Source organism: Macaca nemestrina, chromosome 6, assembly GCF_043159975.1.
Source record: "Macaca nemestrina isolate mMacNem1 chromosome 6, mMacNem.hap1, whole genome shotgun sequence".
NCBI lineage: Eukaryota > Metazoa > Chordata > Mammalia > Primates > Cercopithecidae > Macaca > Macaca nemestrina.
In genome coordinates this window covers 52,225,604-52,247,350 of record NC_092130.1, presented here as the reverse complement: position 1 = coordinate 52,247,350, position 21,747 = coordinate 52,225,604, and the positions used below count along the sequence as shown (strand labels likewise).

The window sequence follows — 21,747 nt, the reverse complement described above, 5'->3', positions numbered from 1 at the left end:
TCTCCTATTAAAAGTAGCTTACTTCTGCCCCCAGCTGTTGCTGGTGACTCCCAGACCAGGGGCTCTCTCCAGCAAATAAGCCCCAGCTTAGTAGGGTTGGGAAGGGACAGGGACAGTGACCTATCACAGTGATGGAAATGATTTAGATCCATTTAGTTACTTCTTGTGTAAACTTTTACTTTCTTTGACACACTGTTCTGCCATGTCCAGAGGGACCTACTGTTCCTAACTCCTAGGCATTTTGGTGATTTTTAGATGTAAAATCAGGTAGTTTCATAGCTTTCTCATGTGCTTTTCAGATTTTGTTTTTTTCCTGATTTGTCAAATCCTTTACTTTTCTTCCAGTTGCTTTCTAGCTTTCAGTATTTCAATGCACTTGTGCTCTAGATGTTTTTGTGGTTTGTGACTTTAAAAAAAATCTCTATGTCATGGAGAGCTTTGAGAAAGGAGACAAAATCAAGGCAGATGTGCACTCTGCTGCTGTTACTCAAAGTCATCCCTAATAAACTTTGTACTGTACCATTTTTGGTATGATAAAACTGTACCAAATTATATCTTTGTGGTTTTTTATTTAGTAGAGGTAGGGGCTACAAGTTAATTTCTCACAATAACAGATTCTGTTAGTTAGGGTATGGGTTAAACTACTGTAACACAAAGACTGAAAAATACAGTGGCTCAAACAAGAGAGACATTGGTGTCGCATGGTAGTCCAGAAGTAGACAGATGGTTCATGGCAGGTAAGCAGATTTGCTATACTTTGGTCACTCAGGACCCGCATTCCTTATCAGTCTGTCATTCCCTAGTTGTTTTTGTTCGTGTGGTCAGAGTCATCACCGCATCCATAGTCTAGCTTTCTGGAAAGGGGGAAGAATGTATGGAGGCAGCGCAGCTTCCTGGAAATAGGAACATACTTACGGGCTATAAGTTAGTCATTGGGCCACATGTAGCTCCTAGGAAGACTAGGAAATATGCTGTCTGGCTAAGGAGTTATGTAACTTGCTGAAGCTCAGAAAGCCTGGGGCATGATTTCATGTTTGATTGCCTCAAAGCAACTCTCCCAGACAGAATTGCTTTACCAGCTCATTTGCTAAAATTCTAAGTAAGATGGTATTTTTTGAAAAGTCGTTATTTAGGTTTGCATGCTCATTTTAAGGGCTCCTCTAAAAGTTAATGTTTAAGTCAGAAATGGTAGTCTGCAGTTCACTTTCTGTTATAGTTTATTTTGATTATATAAATCCTTGTCTTAAAGAATTTTTGCCAACCTGTTTGGACCTACCAAATGGAGACCTGTATATTTTTTTCATTAAATATCAGTGATTTCCATTTCTAGTCAGTGAAAATCAAGAGTTACAAATATATGAAAGGCATGCCACTGTCTCACATTTGCAAAGGCAATTAAATTCAGTTTTGGCTTTCATCATTGATAGCTAGAATTAAAATTTCTAGTTCAAGTAGAAATCTTTTTTTCATCATAGGTGATTTTACTCACGTGACAACAGTGATAATGTTAAGCTAGATTAGAGAGGGCTGATACCACGAAGTAGTAGTAATTATGAAGTGATCAAGCTGAGAAGGAAAGTGACCTGTTTTGTACATGAAGGCAAAGCTGTGCTTGCAGGAAGTTTTGCAAACTCTGTGAAAGAATTATTAATAGAATATTTATTACCTTTAGAAAATGAAAAATTGTTACATATTTGAAGGCAAAGCTGTGCTCGCAGGAAGTTTCGCAAACTCTGTGAAAGAATTATTAATAGAGTATTTATCACCTTCAGAAAATGAAAAATTGTTACGTGTTTTTTTAACTAGCATGATAATTTCTTTCTGTAATACCTACCAGAATCTTGGTGTATAATATTACCTGTTATTTTAGAGGGACATTTGGCATGATGTTTGTTCCAAGACTTTGTTTCTGCATTTCTCATGTACCAAGAAGTCCAGGTTAAAAATACTATTTTTGAGAATCCTGTGGCTTGCGTCTTAAGGACAGTTGAATACAGAAAGCTTCTTAGAGAAACAACTTAAAATCATGTTCTTGTTGCCAGAAACACAAATTTATCTAATTTTGTTTGTCTTTTCATCTTAAATTAGGCCACAGTGTCTTGTTATGACAGGTGCTCCAAACTCACGTCCAGCTTTACTTCATCTTGTTCATGATTTCACAAAAAATGTTGGTTTGATGATCTGTGGCCATGTACATATGGTAAGTATCAATTTTGTTTTCTTTTTCAAGTTTTTTAAAGTTTTATTTTAGGTTCAGGGATACATGTGCAGGTTTGTTATATAGCTAAACACAGGGGTTTGGTGCACAGATTGTTTTGTCACCCAGGTAATAAGCATAGCACCCTGTAGGTAATTTTTTGATCCTCACCCTCCTCCCACCCAGTAGCCCCCAGTGTCTGTTTTTCCCTACTTTGTATCTTTATGTACTTAATGTTTAACTCCCATTTATAAGAGTGAACATGGGGTATTTTGTTTTGTGTTCCTGTGTTAGTTTACTTAGGATTATAGCTTCTAGCTGCAGCCATGTTTCTGGAAAGGAAGTGGTCTCATTCTTTTTTATGGCTGCATAATATTCCATGGTATATATGTACCACATTTTCTTTATCCAGTCTACCATTGATGGGCATTTAGGGTGATTCCATGTCTTTGCTATTGTGAATAGTGCTGCGATGAACATGTACATGAATGTGTCTTTATGGTAAAACAATTTATGTTCCTTTGGAGATATGCCCAATAATGGGATTGCTGAGTCAAATGATAGTTCTGCTTTGAGCTCTTTGAGAAAGCCAAACTGTTTTCCACAGTGGCTGAAGTATAATTTACATTCCCACCAACAGTGTATAAGTGTTTTCTTTTCTCTGCAACCTCACCAGCATCTGTGGGGTTTTTTTGTTTTTTTGTTTTTTTGACTTAATAATTGCCATTCTGACAGTTGTGAAATAATTTTTTTATACTAAAATTTTTTATGCTATATATAATTTGTAATTTATAGGGCTTTCTAGATTGGAAATAATTTGACAAGCAAACCTGTTTTTTTTTTTCAGGTAGTTGTTTTTTTCAAAATATTTTTGCCCCTAAATGGTCTCGAAGTAGCATTTTGGAACAGATATTGAATTTTGAGCTCTCATTGTTTTTCTTATTCATTATGAGTAGATTTTAACAAACTGTGTTGTCCTTATAGAGTGGTTTGGCTTTTTGATACTTATGGAGTCAAAATTCACTGTTATTTTTCTCATTAATATGTCTGAAACTGGGCCCCTTCCTCATACCTTATACAAAAATTAAGATGGATTAAAGACTTAAACGTAAGACCTAAAACCATAAAAACCCTAGAAGAAAACCTAGTCAGTACCATTCAGTACACAGGCATGGGCAAAGACTTCATGACTAAAACACCAAAAGCAATGGCAACAAAAGCCAAAATTGATAAATGGGATCTTATTAAAGTAAAGAGCTTCTGCACAGCAAAAGAAACTATCATCAGAGTGAACAGGCAGCCTACAGAATGGAAGAAAATTTTTGCAATCTACCCAACTGACAAAGGGCTAATACCCAGAATCTACAAGGAACTTAAACAAATTTACAAGAAAAAAACCACCCCGTCAAAAAGTGGGCAAAGGATCTATCTGAACAGACACTTTTCAAAAGAAGACATTTATATGGCCAACAAACATATGAAAAAAATCTCATTAGAGAGAAATGCAAATCAAAACCACAATGAGATACCATCTCACGCCAGTTAGAATGGTGATCATTAAAAAGTCAGGAAACAACAGATGCTGGAGAAGATGTGGAGAAATAGGAACGCATTTACATTGTTAGTGGGAGTTCAAATTAGTTCAATCATTGTGGAAGACAGCATGGCGATTCCTTGAGGATCTAGAACCAGAAATACCATTTGAGCCAGCAATCCCATTACTGGGTATATACCCAAAGGATTATAAATCATTCTACTATTAAGACACATGCACACGTATGTTTACTGCGGCATTGTTGACAACAGCAAAGACTTGGAACCAACCCAAATGCCCATTAGTGATAAACTGGATAAAGAAAATGTAGCACATATACACCATGGAATACTGTGCAGCCATAAAAAAGGATGAGTTCATGTCATGTCCTTTGCCAGGGACATGGATGAAGCTGGAAACCATCATTTTCAGCAAACTAACCCAAGAACAGGAAACCAAATACTGCATGTTCTCACTCATAAATGGGAGTTGAACAGTGAGAACACATGGACACAGGGAGGGGAGCATCACACAGCAGGACCTGTCGGGAGGTGGGGGTGCTCGGGGAGGGATAGCATTAGGGGAAATACCTAATGTAGATGACAGGTTGATGGGTGCAGCAAACCACCATGGCATGTATATACCTATGTAACAAACTTGCACATTCTGCACATGTATTGCAGAACTTGTGTGTGTGTGTATGTGTGTGTGTGTGTGTTTTATAAAGTCCCAAGAACACTTGGGAACATTTACTTAACAGAAAAAAAATGGGGGTTGGAAAAAATAGGCAAATTGTGATAAATATCTCCAGGGGGAAGTAGTATCTCTGGTATGTAAGAAGAGCAAAATGAATGCTGAATTTCTAAGTTCAAACACTTAGTTGCCAATTCTTTTTTGTTTTAGCCAGAAGAGAACTATTAAAAATGATGAACCTTTTTTAATCCGAAAGTAGTTTTAGTTTTTTGGCATTGTGCTTATTAAGAACAGACTGGATGAAGGCTTACCTGTGCTGCATAAGAAATAGGGGTATTTGTTGAATTAGCTTCTCTCCCAAGTTCTGTTCTTCATCTTGCTTTGGTTCTAGAAGTGTGTGTTGTATACCTCATGTCTCATCCCCAGCTGGTTGTTCTGCTTATACAGTGGCAAAGTCAAGGGGCGTGTGTGTGTGTGTGTGTGTGTGTGTGTGTATGTGTGTGTGTGTGTGTGTGTGTGTGTGTGTCTAGGGTGGTGGAAGGATTCTTGGAGACACTGACCCCACTTGGGACTTGTGGAGTTTTCTAATTTGTCTCTGAGCTGATCAGCTAAATCAAGGCTTGAGCATAAGACGTTTACAAATGAGACAGTTTCCCTACTACAAAAGGTAAATTATATTTTTACTTATTACATTTAGGGTGTGTTAAGCTTATTTTTAGATTTTTGTTTTATATATTTGTGTATAAAACATTTTGTGTATTGCTTACAAGGATCAAAATAGAGTTATGAGTTAACAAAACTCATTTAGTTTCTCCTGTTATTTCATCCTTTAACAGAATTTTGAAGAAAAATGCATTAATATTATATAGCTCACTTTGATTTTCAGTGATATTCTCAAGTTAGAATTAATAACACAGACATTTGGGAGTAACGAAAATCAAGCTAGGGAAACTTTCTGTAGAAAAATAGAAGGTGGTTATTTTACTCTGTGTAATCTCTTCATTTTTCAATAGCTTCTAACCTCTTTCATTTACTTAGAATGGAAACTTAATTTATTTTTAAGTCTGTGTTTCTTTTCTTGTTTCTACTGGTGTCCTTGTGCCTTAGCTATTCCATCAACTCTACTTTTTTGTAATCTTACCTATTAAAAAGACTACATGAAAATAAAATGCTGTTATTATACTTCTTCCGCCCCTACATTTAGTCACCTGTTTCAAGCCAGTATAACAGGATGAATGGTTTATGTAAATGTGAAGTAGTTTACTTTTTAATTAAATATATTATTAATATTTTTATTCAAAGGGTCCTCGAAGACAAGCCATGAAAGAGATGTCCATCGATCAAGCCAAATATCAGCGATGGCTTATTAAGAACAAAATGAAGGCATTTTACGCTCCAGTACATGCAGATGACTTGAGAGAAGGTGCACAGTATTTGATGCAGGTAACTTTGTTAATGCTTTTCAAATGCCTACATTTTAGATTTGTATAAGCTTTTAAAAACTTTTTAATTCTAGATTTCATAGATATCATTCTTCATATTAATACAAATGATAAATCTTTTTTTTATGTCTTTATTAAAGTAAACTACTTTGGGTCGCCTGGCTAGTTCAATCAGTAGAGCATGAGACACTGAAAGTAAACTACTAGGATTTGTATAATTCAGAATTAAAGGGACCGTAGAAATATTGTGTTGTTCTGTGTTAACTGTGTAATCGTGGAGCTACTTTGTTAAAGTAGAGGTGGGAGACTCAGAGTATTGTCTTCTGATCTCTTTTTGTTGTGTGTTTCTTAGAACTTGATAAGCACAGGGTTAAGAATAGCCAAGGCAATCCAGGAAGAAGGGACAGGGTAGGCTTGCTTGATAGGAAAGAAAGCCCTGTCAAAAAACTGTAGTAATTAAGACATTGTGGTGTTGAATATAGTGATAGACAGTTAGATGAATGGCACAAAACAGAAGAAACAGCACAAAATATAGCAGTAGACAGTTAGATGAATGCCACAAAATACCAGAAACTTAACATACATGACAGAGGTGCTATTGAAAGCATGGGCCAGAATAATTCATTATTTATGTGAAAAAAAAGACTGGATCCTTATGAAAACCACACAAAACATACCTCCAGATGGATTAAACACCTAAATTTAAAAGGCCAATTTGTTTTGTTTATAGAAAAAAATTCTAAAACGATTTTATGACCTTGAGCTAGGGAAGAGTGAGGCACCAAAAATTGAGTTCAGTAGTTTTGTAGTTTAAAATTTTGAGAGTCTAAAGAAAACATGAAAATAAGAAAAGGAAGCAGAGACCACGGGAAGATAGTGATCCTGACATGTAATCAACAAAAGATATAGTCCAGAATACAGACAGAAATACTATGTCAGTAACAAAAAAAAAAAAAAAAAGCAAAATATATGAACAGAGAGGAAAACTAAATGACAGAAATAAAAATTAAAAGCACAATATACTCTTATTCCATATCCGTTAGACTGACCCCAAATTAAGTCTGCCAATACAGAGTGTTAGAAGTGGCATAGAGCAGGCTGGTTCAACCCGCGGACTACGTGTGGCCCAGGATGGCTTTGAATGTGGCCTAACCCAAATTCATAAATTTTCTTAAAATATTATGAGCTATTTTTGTGATTTTTTTTTTTTTTCTAAGCTCCTCAGCTATCATTAGTGTTAGTGTATTCTGTGTGTGGCCCAAGACAATTATTCCAGTGTGGCCCAGAGAAGCCAAAAGATTGGACACCCCTGAAATAGAGCAACTGGGCATCTTTGAAGTGCTGTGGTAATGTAGATTGGACAACAACGCTGTCCAAAATAGGAAAGCAAGCTGGCAGAATGTCCTGCAAATTGGGTTTGAATATTCTAGGACGCTCTGTTCTTAGGTGTGCATCTCACGGGAACTTTTGCACATGTGAAGAAGGCTATATGAAACTTCAGGCCGGGCGCAGTGGCACACTCCTGTAATCTCAGCACTTTGGGAGGCTGAGACAGGTGGATCACCTGAGGGCAGCAGTTCAAGACCAGCCTGGCCAACATGGTGAAACCCTGTCTCTATTAAAAATACAAAACTTAGTCAGTTGTGGTGGCACACACCTGTAATCTCAGCTACCTGGGAGGCTGAGGCAAGAGAATCTCTTGAACCCCCAAGACAGAGGTTGCAGTGAGCCAAGATCATGACAGCGCATTCCAGTCTGGGTGACAGAGCGAGACTGCATCTCAAAAAAAAAGAAAAAGAAACTTCATGGCAACATCATTTGTAATAGTGAAAAAGAATTGGAAGTAACAACCAGCAATCACAGAAATGAAAACAGTACAGATGTATGGTAGAATTCTATACAGTGGTCAAGGGGAGCTATCAGCATGGATATACCTCAGAAACAGTGCTTAGGAAAAATAGCAAGTTTTAAAAAGTATAGGAACAATATGAAGATTTAAATATTTTAAAAAGTAGTAAATTTTATATGTATGAATTCCTAAATGATAGAATATGTAGTAAAAATGCAACGAGAACGTGAAGAACATTGGAGGCTTTACTGTGTTTCTGATGTTTCTTAATGGGGTGGTAGATACATGAGTGTTTATTACTTTATACTTATTCCTTTTTGTATGTGAAATATTGAAATATTTCAGGTAGAATGCTACACTGAGTCATATGGTTATTTCTAGTGGGTAAATCTTGTTTCCTTCATATAATTTATAGGAACATTCTGATAACCAATTTATAGAAGCAATACATTTTAGGAAGGAAATAAATGAAAATTTTTCTTTAGAGCAGTGGTTGTTAAACTTCAGCATGCGTCAGAATCATCTAGTAGACTTGTTAAAACACAGATCGTTAGACCCCACCCCACAATTAATCAGATCTGGGGTGAGGGCCCAGCGTTTGTACTTCCAAGAGAATTTGAGGTGATACTGCTAATTTGGTTCAGGGACTATACTTTAAGAATCACTGCTCTAGGAAGTCTCAGTGGTATAAATGATTCTTTTGTAAATTTGGCAGGAGCTAGAATTCATCCTCCAAATTACTCTCATCCGCCTAATATATTTACTGCAGTGGGCCATGACAACTATATCAGTGTGGGGCAAAGTTTTAGGATAAATAGAAGAGTATTGTTTTGAGAAAGATACTTAGGAGACTGACTTTCTAGCAGAGCTGTCTGAGGAACTGTATGAAATATTATTACAAATAGGTGCCGGTTGCCTCCGTAGAACTAGTAACTGTAATTTTTAGTGTAAGTTGCTGCTGAGAGTATTTCTCTTTCCTTTCTACTGTTGGGAATCGTGTTACACAGAGTGTCAAATGTCTTTTAGTTGTTTATTACCTTTGTAAAAATTTTTTTACATTAATTTGTTTGTACAGTGACTTTTAGTGTAGTTGTAGAGCTGCTGTTTTTAGATGTTATTTGTTTTACTGGACTTACCCTCAATTTTTCTCTGTCCCCTCATCTTTCTAGTTACTAATTATAATCTTAAGCATCTATTTATCATTAAACCTGCGTGTAAGTATCCAGCTTCCACAACAAAACTTTTTTTTTTTTTTTTGAGACAGAGTCTCACTCTGTCTCCCAGGCTGGAGTACAGTAGCTATAGCTGACTGCAGCCTCCACCTCCTGGGCTCAAGTGATCCTTCCACCTCAGCCTCCTGAGTAGCCGGGACCATAGGCATGCACTGCCATGCCTGACTGGTTTTTGTAGAGATAAGGTTTCACCATGTTGCTCAGCCTGGTCTTGAACTCTGAGCTTGAGCAATCCTCCTGTCTCAGCCTCTCACAGTGCTTGGATTATAGACAGGAGCATCCATGCCCAGCCTAAGACTTCACTATTTTAAAGAAGAGACAATCTTATCACTAAATAGCTTGCTTAAAGACCTCTTTAAGCAAAGGACATTAGCACTGCTAATTTTCTTGTTTTGTATGTTTGTAATTTCCTTGTCCCTTTAAATTTTTGTAAGGCAATAGCCACCTGATTATCAACACAGTTTTAAACCTTCATATTTAAATAGCAAAACTAAATACATTTTTTTTTGTCAGCAAATTTTGACTTAAGATGAACAGAAAACATTGCTAAAGATTTGAAGAAATAACACAGTGGGAATGTTTGAAACTAGTGTAATAAGCTTCAAATGACTGCATTTTGCTAAATAAGTTTCAATTATGTAATCCATGAAGAACTCCTTTCCTATCACATAGTAAAGAAGTGTGTTCTGGAGAAGACATATTTTCGGTAGTAAATTACTCCATTGATAAACATATTGTTATTTGGACACTGAAAACATTACCTCTCACTGAATAGCTACTTTGATTGGAATTTGCAAAGGATTTAGGGATGAGAATGATATATATGAAGTTTCAGTCATTCAAGGGAAAGTTACTGCAATAAAAAAATTGAAAATATAAGTACACAGAGTACAGCAAGATGTTACTGTTAACTTTATAAAAATAAAACATTTTAATTATTACAGGATTGTAACAAATTTCTGTGAGTGACCTGACAGTATTTTGTACCATTAAGAAGGTACTGGTTATCTTATGGCTTAGTTCTTTAAAAAGCTGTCAACCTGAAGATATTCTTGGTTTTCTTTTACTCCCCAATTCCTTCCCCGCCCCCAATTAAAAATATGCTGTGTGGTTAAGATAGTTTTAAAAAACTAAAATGAATATTTTTATCTGCCTCTTCAAGTCAAAGGTGCATTGAATGGGGGGAAAATTTACTTCTTGAAAGAAGTCTGTACATGGATGGAACACTTTGAAAACAGATGTAAGCTTTACAGAGTTAGGGATATTTCTTCTGTCCTAATTATCCCAAGTAGCAGGTCAACACTTGATAAATATTTGAATTAATTTTTTTAAAAAATGATATAAGTGGCCGGGCGCGGTGGCTCAAACCTGTAATCCCAGCACTTTGGGAGGCCGAGGCGGGCGGATCACGAGGTCAGGAGATCGAGACCATCCTGGCTAACCCAGTGAAACCCCGTTTCTACTAAAAAATACAAAAAAAAAATAGCCGGGCGAGGTGGCGGGCGCCTGTAGTCCCAGCTGCTCAGGAGGCTGAGGCAGGAGAATGGTGTAAACCCGGGAGGCGGAGCTTGCAGTGAGCTGAGATCCAGCCACTGCACTCCAGCCTGGGCAACAGAGCGAGACTCTGTCTCAAAAAAAAAAAAAAAAAAGATATAAGTATGTCACAAATAATCCTATGTGACCTCACACTATATATAAAAATTTAATCAGTGACATGAATCATGAGAGCAAAACCCATAAAAATCTTAGAAGAAAACATAGCAATAAGACTTCATGGCATTGGATTTGTTAGTCAATTCTTAGATATGACACCAAAAGCATGAGCAACAAAAGGGACAGATAAAAAATATTCATTGCGGTGTTGTTCACAATAGCCAAAAGATAAAAGTGTCTCCCAAGAGATGAATGGATAAACAAATGTGGTGTATGTGTGTATGTATGTGTGTTGTGTGTATGTAATATGAAATATTATTCAGCCATATAAAGGAACGAAGTTCTACAACATGGATTAACCTTGAAGACATTATGCCAAGGACGTATACTGTTATTTCACTCATACAATATCTAGAATAGGCAGATTCATAGAGACAGAAGTAGATATTACCAAGGGTTGGAGGGAGAAGGGGATGGGTAATTATTACTTGATGGTTATAGAATTTCTGTTTGGGGTGATGAAAAATGTTTAGAACTAGATAGTAGTGTTGATTATATAACATTGTGAATATAATTAATACTATTGAATTGTACATTTAAAAATGGTTAAAATGACAATTTTTTTATTCCTCTTTTTCTACAATAAAATACTAAAACGTGTGTGCACACAATCTTGGAAACAGAATTTTCTGATGTGTTTAGAAATCTTAGATTGAGTAGATTTTGGGGGATACTTGGGCCCTCTGTGTCTGCAGGTTTACATCTACAGATTCAACTAACCATGGCTTAAAATTATTTGAAAAAATAATAATACAACCATAAAAATAATACCAATTTTAAAATACAATATAACTATATTGTATTAGCTATTATGAGTAATCTTGAGATGATTTAAAGAATAAGCGGGGATATGTGTAGGTTATATGCAAATACTATGCCATTTTATATAAGAGACTTGAGCATTTGCAGATTTTGGTATCCAAAAAGGGCTGAAGGGAGACCCCAAAACCGATTCCCTATTGTTAAACATACTGAGTTGCAAATCCTGAATAGGTTGCAAGAAAAATTGATGGAACAACTGAGGAAGGAAATTAGCCAAATGTCAGCAAAAACTTTTGCATGATTGGTAGGACAAATTCAGATTTTAGTATTGATGTGATTCAGAACTGCATTCATTTGGACTTTTGTTTGTAGTTTTTAATGGCTGTTATCAAAATATATAAACGAGAATACCACTGTATTATAATTTTTAAAATTATATTCTATTTCTCTTAGAAAAAATACGAAAATTTTGGTAGATCATAAAAGTACAAAAATGTACATTTAGAACTTTTCAAGTATTTTATTTTTAAATTATATTTTTGTGTATGTTTACTTATAAGTAATATCAGTGGAGTAGTATATATAATTTATAATACGCATATATGCAATGCTGAAGAATTTTTGCTAAGAGTGTCTATAGAAGCTGTCAATTTGGAGGACAGTTTTATCACTTCAGAAAATATTTTGTTGAAAATAATATATCTGTAAAGTTATATTGACCCTATATTTTAGGCTGCTGGTCTTGGTCGTATGAAGCCAAACACACTTGTCCTTGGATTTAAGAAAGATTGGTTGCAAGCAGATATGAGGGATGTGGATATGTATATAAACTTATTTCAGTAAGTATCTTTTTAATTCAATAATGTAGTTCATTTAGAAAATGTTAATTTTGAAAGCTTGCTCTAATTTTTGGAGCCTGTTTCTCACATCTCTTCTAATGGAAATATAAGAACGAAAAGAATCACACAAATCATCTGGGTTTTAAATTGATAATCTATTAACAATTTTTTATTGATCTTTGTCTCTTTACATACATGCATATATGTATACACACATACCTATGTATGTATATGTATACACTCTGGCTTCTCATTTAAGTTTGTAAACTTTTTCCTATTCCTACAGCTGTTGCTGAGCAGAGTTCCCGAATGTTAGACCCATCACCTCCTAAACTATGTCATTATAATGTGCTGAGGAAGGGTATTTTATCCCTGTTTAGGCTTGTTCCCCTTCCAAACAAATTTTGCAGTTAATCATTTGGTTCATTCATTAAGTTATTTACATTTCTTTTATTTAAATGTACTTACATGTTTTGTTTTTCTACCATCTTGAAGAGTTAAGTTTGAGTTCACTATAACTTCCGTTTTTTGGGTTGTCTGGTGCAGCAGTCCCCAACCTTTCTGGCACCAGGAACCAGTTTCATGGAAAACGATTTTTCCACAGACATGGGTAGTGGTGGGGGCTGTGGTTTCAGGATGATTCAAGCGCATTACATTTATTGTGGACTTTTATTATTACCTATTCACCATAATGTAGACTCAGTGGGAGTCCTGAGCTTGTTTTCTGCAACTAGATAGTCCCATCTGGGGGTGATGGGAGACAATTGAGGATCATCAGGCACTAAATTTTCCTAAGGAGCGCACAGCTTAGATTCCTCACATGTGCAGTTCATAATAGGGTTTGCACTCCTTTGAGAATCTGGTGCCGCTGCTGATCTGACAGGGGGTGTACCTCAGGTGGTAATGCTCACCTGCCCATGGCTCACCTTCTGCTGTGTAGCCTGCCCAGTTCCTAACAGGCCCCACCCACCACTGGTCCATGACCCCACCCACCACTGGTCCATGACCCGGGGATTGGGGACCCCTGGTCTAGTGTGTGCTTTTTTATTCTTTTGCTACTTTGTCTTTCTGGTTGTATTCTGTTTGTGGATTTTTGTGGATGTGTCTGTTGAGTGTAATCTACCACATGCTTTTTGAAACCGAGTTATTTAACAAAAAGAATAAAACCTTTTTTTTTGTTTGTTTTTGCCAGATTTTCTTCTTAATCTTGAAAAGTACTTGTTTTCCTACTATTCTAAGATTTTCCTAACCTGTTTATCTTGTTTATACTGAAGATAAGCATTCCCTCTCCACTATGCCATACTTGATTTGAGGAGTTTTTTTTCTCATCCTAAGCACTGATGAAATAAAACTGTCTACTTCTTATAATTGTCCTTTAAAACAAACAAAACACTTTTATTTACAAAGTAGCTTTAAGATTAAAGTTTAAGTCCTATTTTCTCTATGAATTTTGATCTGATCACCCTTTTTTCTCACTGGAGTCACTTCCTTGCTGAAACTCCTGTTGTATCTTTGGCTATAACCGCATATATTTGCCTGTCTCACATGTGATGGTTTTGTTAGTGACATTTGAAAAGTCTTTGAGGAAACAGCTGGATCTCATACTCTACTTTTTAAAGGATCTCTTTATATGGATTAGTAATATATATGGTAAACAAGATTTACCAACTAATTGTTAAATGCTTTTTGTAAAATTAAAACTCTGCTGATTTGTTGCATGTTGTCACTACTGTTGAGCTTTGGTTTTATTAACTTTTTTGTAAGCAAAACCTCGTTGTGGCTTTCTAATTCTGTATTCTGTATGTATAGGGATTAGGGACAGAAAGATTAATGTGGTCCATGAGCCATGAAACCCATGAGCTGTGGGCTATGCTTTTTCTCTCTCAAGACCTAAGAGCAGTGAGATGAAGTAATTATCCTAAAAAATAGAAAAAGTGACATTTTTTACAAATTATTTCATACACCTGTCACGTTATTAGGTGTAGTTACTCATAATGGAACACTGGAAGGGGTCTTTCTGACTCTGACCTTCTAGGGATTAAAGTGAGTGTTCTGAACGTTGAATATTACTCTGAACATGACTCCTGTACGTCAGGCAGCAGTTAAAGGATAGGTGAAATACCACTTTCTGATTTTAGAACCATGTAAATTAATAGCAGTTTCAAAGCAGTGACACTGCTTATTCTTTATCTTGTTGCACTTCCACTGATGTTTTAGCTGTGATTTTTAAATACCTTGTGCAATTTAGGTATGCTTTATATGTTGTTTTTATTAGTAGTATATAAGATCTGAAGCTGCAAATCAATTTTTATAGCTTATAACAAAAACATTTATTCGTTTTAATCCACAGTAAACTTGGGGAGCTATATTCCCTAGCTTTAAAGAAATTGATTTTGATTTAATTGATTAACCAATTTTTCAAATGTCTGTAGTTATTTTTTCCTCTAGTATTAATGAGATCTTTCAAGATACAGCTGAGAAAGATTAATTCCTTAAATTAATTCCTTAAACTCTGTTTTGCTTCTCTCAAAAACCATATCCATCTATCCATGCATCTACCTGTCTATATCATCTATCATATATCCATCTATTTAATATTGCCTGTTAAATTTCTTTCTCCAGTGACTTTTTTAACTTTAGTTAGCTCATCTTAGGAATGTGGCCAGATTGTCTCTCCATGATTTAAAAACAAGAGACCTTTTATAACCATATATTATATCCTGAACACATTCTTCCATTTGTCAGTAAGATTAATAATTTGACCATTTTATTGGATTTTAGCCTTTTTAATTTCATACAGCTATATCTTAATATATCATTTTTAATATGTCTACAGTGAATACTTATTACTTGTGCAATGAAAAATATTAAAGATGAAAGTTAAACCTGTTACCACTATCAGAGAACAACATGATGCTTCGAAATTTAAAATTAATTCAGTAGATTTGAGAAAAACTTGGATTAAAATGAAGATTTATGCTCATAACTGAGATTCCAGGATTTAAGTCTGGTTTTAAAGCTGTGTTTGAAATTTTAATGTATTTTCTGTGTGTATAGAATGCTCTCAATTGTGTTTTTAAAAATGAAAGGGATCACGCCTGTAATCCCAGCACTTTGGGAGGATGAGGCAGGTGGATCACGAGGTCAGGAATCTGGCCAATGTGGTGAAACCCCATTTCTACTAAAAATACAAAAATTAGCCGGGCGTGGTGGTACGCATCTGTACTCCCAGCTACTTGGGAGGCTGAGGCAGAACAATTGCTTGAACACGGGAGGCAGAGGTTGTAGTGAGCCAAGATCACGCCACTGCACTCCAGCCTGGGTGACTGAGTGAGACTCTGTCTCAAAAAAAAAAAAAAAAGGGAGAGGTAAATATGTATTTGCAGATGTATGTAAAATCTTTGAACCACTGTTCAAATCAGTTTTGTAAAAATTTAAAATTTGTATTAAAATTCCCTCAGTCTTTTCAAAAAGAATTTCTTCATATCCTGGAACCTGCTATCATTCGCAGTAGCATGTAGGTTTTTGTGTGTGTGTCTTCATGTATTTCTCTTGGTTTTAATGGTATAAGCCCAAATATAAATATAGCGGGATTCTGAAAGTAGTTTTTCTATAATTTAACTCAGAAGGATAAAAATACTGCTGCTGCTTTAAACCACTGCTGTAGGTATAATGTCAGTACTGCAAAGATCTGAAAAGTAGTTTTCAAGGGTATTACAGAAGAGAATGTTGTGGGATTTGAAACTAACATACATATCTCAACAAGTGATTTAGTGATTTTCAAAGCATGTTTTAAAAATCAGACATTTAAAGCTGAAAGTAATTTTAGAGATCATCTACTATTATCTTTATTTTATAGAGGATAACACAAATTTTTGTGTTTTTTTTGTTGTTTTTGTTTGTTTGTTTGTTTTTAGTGATGCCTTTGACATACAATATGGAGTAGTGGTTATTCGCCTAAAAGAAGGTCTGGATATATCTCATCTTCAAGGACAAGGTAAATTTTGCTTGAAATAAGTTTCTTATTTAAAAAAAATAAACTACTTTGTTAGAAAATTATATTCTCACGAACTCTTCATTACTTTTAATAATTATGTGTCATGGACTTATTATATGGCATTTTAAGATCACATCTGTTTGACTCCACTAAAGTTTGTGTTTTCTCTTTGTACCCACCTGGATGATGGTTAGTGATTATTACTGGAGAGAATAAAATTCAATCCAAAGGATAAGCTTAAGAGAAGCAGACATTAGTTAGGTTTGTCTGTTGGCCAGGTTTTTTAAAGACATAAGTAAAATAGCCTGAGGAAAAATTTTTAAATGACCACTAAATCATTAGACATTTTCATATTTATAAAACTATGCTTTGTACAGTCATATTGATAGTAGAAGCCTAAACTTTGTCATAATGTTTTCTATCTTCAGCAGACCTAATGAATGTTTTTTTAAAAATCATTTTTTAATTTAAAAATATTTATAGATTCACAAGAAGTTGCAAAAAAATAGTAGAGAGGTCCTCTGTACCCTTCATCCAGTTTCCCCCAATGGTAATATCTTGCCTTATCCTAAGGTACTGTATCCAAGCCAGGAAATTGACATTGGAACAATCCACGGACCTTTTTCATATTTCAGCAGTTTTACAACTCTTGTGTGTGATTGTGTAGTTGTGTGCCACTTACTGTGTGTTCATTTGTGTAACCACCATTGCAATAAAGATACAGAACTGTTCTGTCACTACAGACATCTCCCTATGTGTTCCCCCTTTCTATGTACTTTTCTTGTCTCCCATCATTACTGTATAATTTTGACATGTCAGGAATAGTGTGTAAATAATATAGTGTGTAACTTTTAAAGCATTTTTGGAAGTGAAGATTAAAGCCTAAGTAAGGTATAATTACTACTTTTGCCAACTTTATAAAAACTATGGCCAGGCACCATGGCCCATGCCTGTAATCCCAGCATGTTGGGAGGTCGAGGTGAGTGGATGACCAGAGATCAGAAGTTTGAGACCAGCCTGACCAGCATGGTGAAGCCACGTCTCTACTAAAAATTCAAAAATTAGCTAGGCATGCTTGTAATTCCAGATGTTCGGGAAGCAGAGGCAGGAGAATTGCTTGAACCCAGGAGGCAGAGGTTACAGTGAGCCAAGATTGCTCCATTGCACTCCAGCCTGGGCGACAAGAGCAAGACTCTGTCTCAAAACAAAACAAAGCAGGAAAAAAAAAAAAACCAACTGTGAAGATTTTTATATTCTGTGAAGATTTTCTGGTAGTTTAAGAAATTATAAGCTTAAGAAAATTTACATATATAACATATTACCCCTAAGCCTAAATACTTAAGAAGTATCTGCTTCTGTATTTAAATTGTTTTAATCTTCCCTCTCTTTACCCCTTTAAGGGCAGTCTGCAGTTTTGAAACACTTTGAGGTCTTTATCCATGTAACCAAATATGCATTTTCAGCAATCTGGAGTAGGTTTGGCAAATTATTCAATTATTTCTTGCTCTACCAGAATTGAGGTTTAGAGTGCCTTATACCTGTTAACTCAACATAAATAGTAGTGTTCCCTTTCACATATCACAGTTTGATGAATAAATTATATAGTTCTATCATTTACTGAAGTTTGAATGTGATTGAAACTTTTAAAAAGTATTTTCATGTATTTATAATCATTGTGAAATGTTTTTGAATACCTTATTATTCATCGTTAAGTTTTAAAACAGGAATTTGGGCGTAAGAATTAAGGGCATAGGCATTGGAGTCAGGCAAATCTGCTTTAAAAATCTCAGCCTTTTCTGTTAGATGTTTTGTAGCCTAGGCAAATTGGGTGACTTCCAAGCCTCAGTTTCCTTATCTGTTAAAATGTATTTACCTTACAGGTTGGTTGTTAAGATTAAAAAGGAGATTAAGGCCTGTGAGCTCTTAGCATAGTGCTGGCATGTAGTTTCTTTTGTTTCTCTTCATTTACACAAATAAATGATGAGGATTATGGACATACTATCAGTTTTATATTTGTCTTTGTGATACATATTTGTATGGTGGAAGTTAAATCTTTACTAACTCTGACAAAAAGAGAAAATGAAGAAAAACTACTTTAAAAGGAAGAAATGGTACTTTCACCATGAACTTAGGAAGACTGTATTCGGTGGTCTTGGTTTTATAGTAGTGGGTATAATTTTTCAGTATTGTCTGTCATCTTACATATCTATGGACAGTTGTTACATTTTACATTTTTTATGTAACTGATTTTGAGAGCAGAATTGATTCACATACTATGTATTACTGTCTACCAGATTCTACTGTTCTATGAATTGTACTCATTACTAATTCTCTAGCTCGTAATTCAAATACAGTTTATGTATCTGTATCCAAAATGCTTGGAACGTGAAGGGTTTCAGAATTTGGAGGGAGGAGGTTGATTTTGGAATGTTTGCATTACATGGTACTTACCAGTTGAGCATCTCTGGTTCAGAAATCCAAAATCTGAAATGCTCCATTGAGCATTTCCTTTGAGCATCATGTTAGGTATGTAAAAAGTTTCAGATTTTCAGATCAGAATATTCAACCTATAACCTAGTTGTGGTTTACGTATTTAAATAAATAGTCATTTCAAACAGATTATCACAGTTGTTTAAATAAGAAGGCATTTATAACAAACTTATTTTTTCATAATAGTTTTATTACTAAACCATAATGCCTTATTTAACAGTTAAAATATGACTTAGATACTATTTTAAATAATTTTGTGTCTACAGAAGAATTACTGTCATCACAAGAGAAATCACCTGGCACCAAGGATGTGGTAGTAAGTGTGGAGTATAGTAAAAAATCCGATTTAGATACTTCCAAACCACTCAGTGAAAAACCGGTTACACACAAAGGTAATTTTCATTCAAACAATAAGTCTTATTAATAGTAATGTTTTAATTTGGGAGAAATATTTTTAATTATATATCTTATAAAAATAACCTGTTCTCAAACTTGTACTGGTCATTTCTTGCTGGTCAGGTAGAATTTATGGCTTTCAAAAATGGCTACAAAATGACTAGCTGTGTAAGGTACTAGAGTAGATCATCAGACAGAAACCATGCCAGATATTTACTAATATGGCCTCTGTGTTTTTATTTATAGTTGCTTTAAATAAAACATTTTAATTTGAAGCATAGGTTAAATCTAAATTTGGAAAGAACATGGTAATTTTAAAGTAACAAACTCATGAAACTTTCACATAATTTCATCCACAAATCTGTGTGTCATGTTTGAGAAGAAAAGAAGGATGACTTCCAAATCTTACTCTCCCACCCTCACTCTCCTACCTCTGTTCGGTCTAGTATCTCCATCTGTCCTATTCCTAGCTGACACGCAACAAGAAAAAAATCTGCGCTGTAAATCATCAGACTATAACATACTTTTGATTCCTGCAAAGTATTTCCCATTCTTTTTCTGAAATTACAACCTTGGACCAATCATGTCTTTGTGCAGTTTATCTCTTCTATATTGTTTAGAAGCAGTAATGTTGCTTTTTATTTCTTTCCTTCTTATTTACCTTGTTGGCTTAGAGTATTAGTAAAGTTTAGTTCACACCCATTTTCCTTTTCGGTTCTTTGCTGGCTTGATTATAATTTATTTTGTTTTTCCTCAAAATTCTATAAACTGATTCTGATAACTGTTCTTATATTCCAGCATTTATTTTAGTTTGCAGTATACATTCTTTCATTTCCTCTTTTTTGTTTTTTTCTTTTGCTTCAAACATTCTTTTTCTACAGAATCTGTTGGGAATTAATAGGTGAAGTTTAATGGGAGGGTAAGAAGTAATACATATCAAGCATCTACTCCATGCACCCACATTATAGTGGATGTTACCCATATATTAGCTAATTAATATATGTTACAATCTTATGAAATCATTATTTTTATAGAACAGGAAAGTGGGTCAGTACATTTCTACTTACCTTTTTATTGTAAAAATCTAAATGCCTTTAACTTACTTTATAATTGTTAAATGTCAAGATTTCCTTGACATTTCTGAGCTCTTTTAAACAAATGCAGCATATCCATAGTTATATTTATAATTTTTATTATCAAAGACAAATGCCATTAAATATCTGCTTTATAAGAACAATATTGAATGCTATAAAATTAAATATAGTTGATTCTTTTTCCATTACAAGTTTAAGAAATTAGCGTTTGCTTTGTGTTTATTTTCTGTCAGTTATTCTCAAAGTCAGCAGCATAGATATTATAGAAAAGTTTATACATTTTAAAGTCTTCAGAATTAGAGACATTACTGTGTAGTTATTATAAATCTACAGTATTTAGCTGTGTTTGTCTTGGTTATTGAAGCATACATCATGCAAAGAGTCGTAAAGAACACCCTTTAAATACTTTCTGCCAGGCCCAGAGCTCAGTGCATTAATACTTGCATTAGTATAACAAGCTTAAGAGGTAGGTACTAACACCTCTTTAGAAAAGCAAGTTCAGTAACGAAAGCTCACTCAGCTAGTAAAATGAGTAGAGGGAAGATTGCAATCTTGCAGTCTAACTCCAGAGCCCATTGCAGTATACTCTCCTAAGTCCGGAGTTTTATATGCCGTAAACAAATATTTTAATACAAGCTTATATTAAGGGAACAGAATGAGATTAGGAAAATTTTTAATGCCAGAAAAATATTTGTAGATATTTTTAAATATAAATGGATAAATATATGCACACATATATACATACACATATACATTTATATATTTGAGAAAAATCACTGCTGTATAACCTGGCGTTTTATATAAAGCAAAAATTCTTCTTTCTCTGATCAAATTTCTTAATATTTCAAGTGGTGATTAATTTTTTACAAACAACAAATATCCATTAAATGTTTCTAAAATTGCTCTTCAGTTATTTGCACAGTGATGCAGTGGCATGTTTAAAATTTATTATCTGCAATATCAATGTTTAATGTCATTTATACTTTATAAGCCACAGTTCAATATCTTCTCAAGTATGAAAGTGTAAAAATTTTAAAAATACGCTGAAATTTAAAAAATAATTTTACAGAAATTAGAGGTGTTAGTCATCCTGTAGGGGAGGGGTCTCAAATATGTGTGCTTTTTAGAAGCTTCAGCACTCAGTGCAGAAAATATTAATCTTCAGTCTTATTTTTCAGTGGACTGTTGCTTCCTACTATATTTTGTTTATAAATGTGCTCTAGTTGCATTTTTATTATTTTATTAATATAAAGGCAATTAACATATTTTTGTGTTTTTTAAACATAATCTAGTTGAGGAAGAGGATGGCAAGACTGCAACTCAACCACTGTTGAAAAAAGGCAGGCATTTTTCATCATTTTATTTTAATCCCTTTTTCATACTGTAAACTCTTTAACTCCAGCCTTATTCCCTTCTTTTTTTTTTAACCTTGGTTTTTATTTTCATGGTGAGGTAATGTTACAGTTCTGTGAATGCAGATTAGAAAAAGTATTATTAGTCTAAAGAGGT

General features: G+C 34.6%; 1 protein-coding gene across 4 annotated transcripts in view; it reads left to right on the top strand.

The window, feature by feature from the left end:
• The window catches only part of LOC105467228 (solute carrier family 12 member 2), a 104,102-nt gene that overhangs the window by 70,456 nt on the left and 11,899 nt on the right, over positions 1-21,747 (top strand). For 3 of the 4 annotated variants that reach the window (XM_011716710.3, XM_071098502.1, XM_071098500.1), the window contains exons 16-20: positions 2,089-2,200; positions 5,727-5,867; positions 12,155-12,261; positions 16,179-16,258; positions 19,015-19,140. In XM_011716710.3, coding sequence (XP_011715012.1) covers positions 2,089-2,200; positions 5,727-5,867; positions 12,155-12,261; positions 16,179-16,258; positions 19,015-19,140 — 566 coding nt within the window. Of the gene's footprint in view, positions 1-2,088; positions 2,201-5,726; positions 5,868-12,154; positions 12,262-16,178; positions 16,259-19,014; positions 19,141-21,530; positions 21,579-21,747 lie in introns of all 4 variants that reach the window. The other variant, XM_011716709.3, reaches the window with a different exon arrangement.